This window comes from Erpetoichthys calabaricus, chromosome 5, assembly GCF_900747795.2.
Source record: "Erpetoichthys calabaricus chromosome 5, fErpCal1.3, whole genome shotgun sequence".
Classification (NCBI taxonomy): Eukaryota; Metazoa; Chordata; class Cladistia; order Polypteriformes; family Polypteridae; genus Erpetoichthys; species Erpetoichthys calabaricus.
Genome location: NC_041398.2, coordinates 20,388,375 through 20,398,035, shown reverse-complemented (window position 1 = coordinate 20,398,035; position 9,661 = coordinate 20,388,375). Strand labels below are relative to the sequence as shown.

The window sequence follows — 9,661 nt, the reverse complement described above, 5'->3', positions numbered from 1 at the left end:
GGGAGAACACTGCCATCTACTGGACGGTGGGAAGATTCTTTATACACCTTTTCTTTTATTTAGATCACTGTCGGGCAACCGGTGATTTTCTAGGGGCGCCGTGAAAACTTTTGTAAAAAATGTAAAATTGCTAGGGTTTTTGAACTTTTGGTTGATTAAAAAGATAATGTTTAAAAAATATATTTTATGTTGGAAAAACAGATAACCGTTATTCAGATTGTAGAATAAACGAATGTATTTATTTTGAATGCAAGTTAAAATTTTCGCTGTTCACCATTTACGGAAATGAAGTCTAAGAAACGCGAGAGACTTCAAATGATCGACAAGGAAATGCGCGTCTGTCTTTCGAAAATTGATCCTCGCATCAATCTCATATCTGCTGAAAAACAATCTCAACGTTCACATTAATTAAATTTAAGATTTATCCTTTGATTCCTTTATTAATAAAATGTCTTTCAAACTTGTAAAATTAACTGTTTTTATTGGCGATTGTCCATAGATTGTGTCGTCACAACTTTATTTATGGGCAGTCCCTCAGGTGCGCTGCAAATGAAAATTTTTGGACTTAGTGCGAAAAAGGTTGCCTTTCGCTGATTTAGATAGATAGCTAGATAGATACTTTATTAATCCAGCCATCCATCCATTTTCCAACCCGCTGAATCCGAACACAGGGTCACGGGGGTCTGCTGGAGCCAATCCCAGCCAACACAGGGCACAAGGCAGGGAACCAATCCTGGGCAGGGTGCCAACCCACCGCAGGACACACACAAACACACCCACACACCAAGCACACACTAGGGCCAATGTGGAATCGCCAATCCACCTAACCTGCATGTCTTTGGACTGTGGGAGGAAACCGGAGCGCCCGGAGGAAACCCACGCAGACACGGGGAGAACATGCAAACTCCACGCAGGGAGGACCCGGGAAGCGAACCCAGGTCCCCAGGTCTCCCAACTGTAAGGCAGCAGCGCTACCCACTGCGCCACCGTGCCGCCATTACTTTATTAATCCCAAGGGGAAATTCACAATTTGTATATTTATTTATTTGTCTCTGTTCTTAAAACCATTTTCCCCCGAATAATGGAGATCCTGTATGCCAACAGCAATATGACCGAATTAGAAGTTTTCTTTCTTTTTAATTTTCTTCTTTGCTCAGACCAAAGAGTTGGTGCGTACAAGTATGGAAACCGTGCCACAGACCTTCACTTCTGTTTATCTCTCATATAGTGCCTTACCTTTCACATACTATCTTTCTGATCATACAGCGCTTTCTTATCTGTTTTATTCATAGAGTGCCTTTCCTATCTATCTATTAGATCAGGGGTGGGCAATGTCTATCCTGGAGGGCTGCAGGTTTACATTCCAATTCAGCAGTTTAATTCGAAACCCATCCTTGCCAGTCTCAGACCTTATTAAATTGTATGGCTTGTTAGTCCGTAACGTTAGGTTCTTATACTGTAGATTTTTTTTTCCATTCCAAGGAAATCATCCAAATGATTTGAAGATTAAAACGGATACATTTTCAGTCTGTCACATTTTTCTCTTAAGTGTTTAATTAAACCAAATAGTGCGTGATGAATCCACTCAGGTGTAAACGTGAATAACGTAGAGGGAGAACTGCTGGCTCCTTTGTCATTTACATCTTACTGCTAATAAAGAAAAAAAATAAATAAATAACATGAATGCAGCTATTCAAGACTAAAATTAGAAATTACGGGTGGGGACCTTAACAAGCGAGACCACTAAAAGGAACAAGCATCAAAATGTCACTTGAGCTATAAGAGATTCATCAGCAGTAATTGACTTCTCATTAAGAAACTGGGTTTGGAATAAAAACCTGCAGCCGCTGCGTCCCTCCAGGACCGACATTGCCCATCCCTGTATTAGATAGTATATGAAAGGCACTATATATCTATTGTAAGAAGTGTAGAGGGCTTAGTGGCCACGCAACCCAACACAAACTGATGCAGGAGCACTTATAAAAACACAAAATGCTTTTTATTTGCTTGACCTCGTGGGAAACACCTTCCCCATTTCCCACAGGCACAACAAAGTCCCAATAAGCACAAACATGACACTTTTTCCTTTCTTTTCTTCTCTCTCTCTCTCTTTCTTATTCTCCTCCACTCCTCCTCAGCAAGCTGCATCTCCATCCTCCCAACTCTGGTTCCCCGAGTAGTGTCTGCTGGCCCCTTTTGTAACGCCCCCATGGAAGTGCTCCAGGTGCTTGATGATGTATTTGCAGCAGCGCTTCCGGGTGTGGCAGAAGAACCCATAGACGTATATAGGCTGACGCCGCATTCACTGTGTTGTCCAGTTGACACGATACGTCAGCGCGTCCGCCATATTGCGAGTGGCAAAAGTGCCGTTTACACTAAAACAGGTAGACGTGGAAACCGGGTTTTCTGATGAAAAAACAATAACGTTTAAAACAGTATCGTTTGCATACAACAGATTTTGGCAAATCGTTTAAATGCAATTATTTATATCCATTTATACAGTAATAATGGCAATTATTGAGATGAAAACTTGACCAATGTCTGAAAGTGAAAATAGTAAGACTGCAACTGGCTGTCTGGTCTTTCTTTTAACAGTGAAACGATACACTCAGTGACAAAAATAAACAATTTTATTGTATACAAATTGGCTTAATAATTTCTGAAAGCATTTCACTCATTCCTCTCTCTCTCTCTCTCACACACACACACACACACACACACACAATGTGGTTACTTAAATATATACAGGCTAGGATCTAAAATCCATGACACAGAACTGTCTTACATAGCTTTTTCCGTGTGTTGCCACTCTGTAATTTGAACGTATTCAGTCTGGCAATATGGTGCACCCTTAGTTTGTGGAAGACAGACACAACTAAAGACATGAGCATCAAATGATGGTTGTCAATTTCAAACTGTGTTTCCTTAAGAAAAAGTACATCATCTGAACCAATCTGAGCCTGAACAAACTGATTGATCAAAGATCCACTGACAGCTTGTCCTAATGTCAACTGTCAGATAACACGCTCATCTACTTTGACCACCTTTACTGGACCCTCAGAGGGAATCATCAGGCCTCCTTTGTTTTTTTAATGTGAGCAAGTGATGATGCCGGTACAGTATCTGTTACCAAACTAGCACGGCACACGTCACAGGACAGCTTTCTCAAAATCCCATCTAAGGGCTACCTGACCTCCCACTGCTTCCTGAGGGGGATTTCTTTGGGAAACCTTCAAAGTTTGGGAAATGTTAACAGCTAACAACAATCTACATAGTTAGTGACTAAATACGTTTAGCCAAAACGTTGTTTGGAGGCTCACTTGAGCACATAAATGCATAGCTTTGCTAGTGGTGTAGCTAAAGTTAAGATTATAAAACGGGATTTTCTAATGGCCAAATATAAACAAAACAATTGTTCAGCTTTACCTATGAAATGTAATCCCTGTGATCTAGTTTGGAGCGTACAGCAGTTTGTACAATCCCAAGCAGCACATGCGTGAGGCGTCTTTATCCACTACTTCACTAAACAGCAGTGCCACTCACAATATGGTGGCGACATTGACGTGTGATACTGCTGGTCATGCGCCGTCTAGCAATTCTATGTCTATGCTTAAAAGGCTCAGTGCCACTAGTAAGGAGAGGAGTGTTGAGGATAGGGGGCGCTATTGTGCGTATTGCAAAGGTTAATTTTTCCCCCAAAGCTCAAGATTGTCTTAAAGGTATTTTTCCAACCTTTTTAAGCCAGTGAGTCTCCTAGATTTTGAGGAGAGATAGAGGGCCATTAGAACAGTTATTCAACCATTTTCTTTCTTTCTTTATTTTTTTGTCAGCTTTGGACATTTTTTGAGCCCTTGCCTATAATTACTATGCATGAATGTTTTCAGTAATTTATTGAATCTGCACTGTTTGTTGGATGTGACTATTTTGTTCTGCTGGATTGTTACATTTTATTTTTTTATTATTATTTTTTTTTTGTTTTGTGGATTTTGTCCTCTAACTCGCCCACAGATACTGGTTTATCATTATTTTTATTGGTGACTTTGATTTCAAGAGACTCTGTACTTTATTTCGGTTTTGGGGTACCTTGATTGCCACCCTGCTATGAACTACTAGCGGACGCTGACCGAAGACAGCATTTCATGACAGTTGCTTTCATATTATCATACATTCTTCCCTCATATGTGGTCCTTCTCTTCTCTTCTTCCCAGGTCTCTTCTGGTTTTGTTTTCATGGTTTCTGGTTGTGCCTCCTTGTCTGTGTTATTTTATTTTTTTCCTATTCTCTGATTATATTCTCATTTCTATTGATTTATTTGCTTTCTGTCTTTAATTATTGCAATTAAGTTTGCATCAGTCACCTTAAATGATTTGCATATTGGGATTATTTTTTGTGAGCCTACCAGGCACGTCCTTTAGAGAGTGCAGAGTTTACTTGTAATTTGCACTTTTACAACAATACAAGCCAGTTGGGAATCTTGTGCCGTTTCCTCAGTCAACCAGAGAAAGGAAACATACCAGGCAAATAAAAGTGTGTGTCAAAGAGAAACTTCAATGTACTCCTTTAGCAGACATTCTGATTGTTGCTGGACAGAAGCTGTCATAAAGGCATATCACGAGTGTGATGAAACTCTCTGGTCATTGGTTGTACTTAGATTTCCTCCACATGAACGGGGAATACCCTGGAGGATAGGGGTCTCTAAGGATGGCCAGTGATTTGTTCCTATACTGGTGCATGGACAAGGCTGCAATTCAGGGAAGCTGCAAACCAGTACTCCCCTCTGTGGTTTTTATCACCATTCCTTTCACCTTGGGTAGTATTTCATCACCACACAGTGATGCCTCTAGCACGATGTTCTCTATGAAACTGTTACAAACTCAGTTGAGAGGATGATGGGTTAGAGAATCGTTTTTCAGTACCCTTTAAAAATTAAGGTACTGTTGAGCTATTTTAACAATGACCACATTGAATACAAACCAGCTCAGATTGTAGAAAATATGGATTCTGAGTAACTTCACCCCATCCACCTGCTCCAGTTCAATGCTGCTCCAGTTTAATGCAGAGTGGCTGCATAGAAAAGGCTAACTTACTTTTAGTTGGAAACTCTTGATTTCTTTCCTCACAGTAGCAGTACATTAGTTGACCACTGGACTGTGTCCAGTCCTCTTAATTTGTTACTCAAATGGTACTTTTCAAATCTTGCCTGTTCCACTGTCCATCTGCATTGACACCACACTGGAGATCTTCTTCATCTTCACCTGAAGATGTCTCGCTACTACTACCATTGTGCAGAGGTGGGCACATGTGACAAGTACAAAGGGTTTTTTTTGGGGGTCCTTTTTCAAAGTAATTTTTTACCTTGATGAGTTAACAGTCTTATACATCAAACCCCACCAAGTGAAGATACTCCTCAAGACTCGAGACATTTCAGTCCTCCCTTCATTGCTTTATTCTTCACCCTCCAACTTCTTCCTTCATGGCTTCTGCATTGTGAACTGTTATATAACCATTAAGACACCTGCTGTCTGAGACACTTGATACATTCGAAACAGTCATGAGGCTTCTTACCAAAGTAAATCCTTTTATGGCCATGAAGTCCACTGGAATTTGATAATCATTTACCACACTCGGTATAACAATAAGGCTTCTCTCCACTGTGGATTCTTAAGGGTAACAATAGTTATGTATTTTTGCTTGCAGTGCACATTGAAATATATAAGCATTTGTTTTAGATTTGGCATGGAGTTATCCCTGAAATGGTTAAGTACACAAAAGACAAAGAAGTACCAGAGGAAGGTTGATGTCATATACAGAATGTACATAAGGATGATTAAGAGATCAGCAGAAGTCCTGTGAACAACAAGACTGGACAGTTGTTACAGGCACAGACATTTCAGGATATAACAAAAGTATAATAAAATAGATTTTTATTTTAATATGTAAACCAACGAACCAATCAGAGTAAATGTCAGTGATGTTATGTAAATTCAGTTACTTATAAAACTCACCTATACCCTTAATATTTGGAGCATTCTGTAACAGACTGCTGTGATGGATGTTCCCTCTTCAGCATGATGCTGCAAGAGTAAAGAAATGATGCACATGGACAAGCTTACTCCTGCCTGATTATTGACTCAAAAAAGGTTTTATCAAACTTGTCCTCATAAAGGATGAGATTCTTTTTTTAATGAGTGTGCTGATTTCTACCACAGAGCCCACTGAAATTACAATACTTAAACACAAGAATCCCTTACCACATTTAGAACGGAAATAAGGATTGTGAAGGCTGCTGTTATGGGAAAAATCTTTTGCCACATTCATGACTGCAAAACAGTGTGACTTCTTATGTGCTTCTGAAGACTGCTACTTTGGGAGAATCGTTTGCCACAATCAGGACATCCATATGGCTTCTCTCCAGTGTGAATTCGTGTGTGCTGACGAAGAGAGCTACCGTCAGTGAACCGCGTGCCGCACTCAGAACAGACATATGGCTTCTCTCCAGTATGAATTCTTTCGTGCCTCTGAAGATTAGTACTTAACAAAAAGTGTTTGCCACATTCGGAGCAGACATATGGCTTCTCTCCAGTGTGAATTCTTTTGTGGTTCTGAAGATGGCTTCTTTGTGAAAACTGTTTTCCACATTCAGAACAGATATATGGCTTCTCTCCGGTGTGAATTCTTTTGTGGCTCTGAAGATGACTTCTTTGTGGAAACTGCTTGCCACATTCAGAACAGCCATAAGGCCTCTCTCCAGTATGACTTCTTGTGTGCTGCAGAAGATTGCTACTGACAGTGAATTGTTTGCCACATTCAGAGCAGCTATGAGGTTTTTCTCCAGTGTGAATTCTTATGTGTGCCTCAAGTCTGCTTTTATGGAGGAATCGTTTGCCACATTCACAACAGCAATAGGGCTTTGGTCTTGGTTGAATCGACTTGAGATCTTCACAGTCAGACTTGTTTTTAAAAGTGTGCCCACACTCTAGGCCAGCACACACAGCCTCTTGATCTGTGCAATGTCCTTGTTGTTGGTCAGTATCAATGGCTTCTCTCACAAGAAGAGAACTGCACTGTAAAGAAGCTGCAGTTAAATTCTCTGATCCTCTTGTTGATATCGTCATCTTCTCCTTGTCCTCTTCGACTTGCAGTCTGCAATGAAGAGACTTCTTAGCAAACAAAGATGGGGAGAAGCTGCTGTTCTCCTGAAAATCTGCAATGACACAAATAGTTTTGTTAAACATTTTAAAACAAATAAAAACAGTAAAATTAGAGAGGTGGAACAAAGTTTGGCATTCACACCACACTCATCAGATCCATTTCTGGGAGTATTCCAAGAAGAGTGCTTATAAAATTGAGACAGATGAAATACAATGTGTTTTATGGAACAGCTTAGGAAAGTTTAGAGTTTTGTCATAAATCAGAAAAACATGTAATAGAGACAGTGGTGGTCTTTTCAGCATTTTGATCAAGAAATAAAATTTCATCTATAACAAAACAAAAAGGAAATGTGTCTACTATTAAGGAAGTGAGAGGATGTGTGGCAATCAATAGAAGACCGACTCCCATGAGCACATTATGGTTCTGAATTTGTGTATTGTATAATTAAATATTAAGGGCATTAATCAAGTTAAAAAATTCTCCTTTTGATTGTCCGATTTGGTGGTAAACATACCAGCTTATAATGTCATACTGTAAGGATGGCATATTTAAAACACTTAAAATAATGAAGTATTCCCTGTATAGCAATGACAAGTGAATTCTTCAGAATTACAAGGACATTCATTTATATGCAGGCACATATTGTGCATTTAGCAAACAAAAAGAAAGCTGCAGCATCTGCCACAGGTGTGGTGTCCCGATGTCACTCCTCCCGATTAGTTCACCCTCATCAGAATGTCTGATTGCACAATATGACCATCCTCACGTGTCAATGTCATTTAACAGGGCCGACCTGTGCTCTGATGCTATCAAGGATTTGTGCTTTACACCATTGGCCTCCAATGAGCCTGCTGGTGTCATTATTCACACGTGAGTCCAGTTTATTGTGCCAGTGATGTTTGGGAAGTTTGAAGAATATCATGTGCCTGTGCTGTCCTTTAACAATATTTGTTACGGGTAATCAAAGTTTCATCGCTGATCAAACTTTCAAGGCATCGCAACACCATGGATGCACAAACCTTTAGAGTTTATTACTTGTTAGGTCAGTTATTGCAAGTCGTTAGGCACCCAAGCAGTTGGTCTCCATTTTGTATACCTCACTCTCATTTCCGCTTACTAAAAACACCCTCTCTGTTTCACTTTCTTTTATGCTTAACCCCATTACTTACTTCTGTAAACACTCTTAGATGACAGCTGCTCCTCTTCTTCTTCTCTCCCATTTCTTTCATTGATTTTCTCCTCAAACTCAGATAACTCGGATTTCAGGTCCATAGAATTCTGCTGGGTGGTCACTTGTCCCATATTATTGATCCAGGGCTGTAAAGTGGAACGAGGCTCTTCACAAATGTCTTGCTTGACAATATTCTCACGTTCAAGCTTTTGCACTTCAGGGTCAACTGAGAACTCTTCTGAATCCTCCACTTTAACCTGATCGATTTCCTCCTCAGACTCCTCTTCCTTAAAAGCTGAAATTCCTCCTTTGCAATCTTTCAGCTTTTCACGCAGATCCTCTGGTGCACCCCATTCACAATCATCTTCTTTAATGTGTGCTAGTCGTTCGTCCAGGTCATCCTCATTGGTGCAGGACATTGTGCTGTGTTAAACTCTTCTCTCTACCTCAAGTTTCTGCTCTTCTCTTCTAAAATTCCCTTCTCACATGGACAGCCCAGTCCTGGAGGCCATTAGACACCTCACTGTATGGCAAGGGAACTGGGAAGGAAGCTCCTTTTTACCTGTCAAAAATAAAAAGGATAGAATTACTTCCTGAAATGACCCAAAACAACTTGGCCATATGGAAGTTGAAGTGCACAATAAGAACTAAAAGTTGAACTCAAGAAGGCTGTTGTGCACTTTGATTAGATTTGATGGATTTCTACAAACGTCTTTTTGTTTTTCATAAACATATCTCTATATAGACACACACACATATACTGTAGGTCTTTTGATAAATAAAATCTATTGGTACTCGTGTGTTTTAACCCCGCCACTCAACCCAGATAGCGTTTCTCCATTCACTCACGCGTAGACTCTCTTTAGAGGTTACTCTTCACCCATATTACTCAGTTTCCCCATTCCCTCCATTTCAAACGTAATTAAAAAATAAAAAATTAGGTATTCTTGTTTCTGTTTTGGGTGGCGCGGTGCATGCAGGTATACGTGCATTGGCGATCCCATGGTGTGTGCCCTGCGGTGGGGGTTTAATTTATTAAAATAACTAAATTACACTTTTACTTAATTTTCTCAAAGCTTTTTTTAACTTGTACTTTGACTTGACTAGTTTCCTCAAGTAGTTTCTAAAATGTACGCTAAGTAATACTTGTAATTGAGGAGAGTTTTTGTTATTTCTCTTTCTCTCTCCCCCGTCTCCTTCTGGAATTATCCCCGTGTCGTTTTCTGAGTGTGTCCTGTAATGGACTGGCAGGCACCCCGTCCAGGTTTTGTTCTTGCCTCGAACCTGATTCTGTTAGGATTAGCTGTGCTCCTCCATGACCAGCCCCATGTCTACAGA

The 9,661-nt window shown here is 40.1% G+C and overlaps 1 protein-coding gene across 1 annotated transcript; it reads right to left on the bottom strand.

Annotated features, from left to right (window-relative positions):
* Positions 1–5,881: 5,881 nt before the first annotated feature.
* LOC114641693 (zinc finger protein 501-like) lies at positions 5,882–8,881 on the bottom strand. Its single transcript, XM_051927565.1, has 2 exons — positions 8,334–8,881; positions 5,882–7,204 (listed from the first exon to the last, which is right to left on the bottom strand). Exons 1-2 carry the CDS (start codon positions 8,740–8,742, stop codon positions 6,315–6,317), a joined length of 1,299 nt encoding a protein of 432 aa, XP_051783525.1. The 5' UTR covers positions 8,743–8,881; the 3' UTR covers positions 5,882–6,314.
* Between the last annotated feature and the right edge of the window lie 780 nt (positions 8,882–9,661).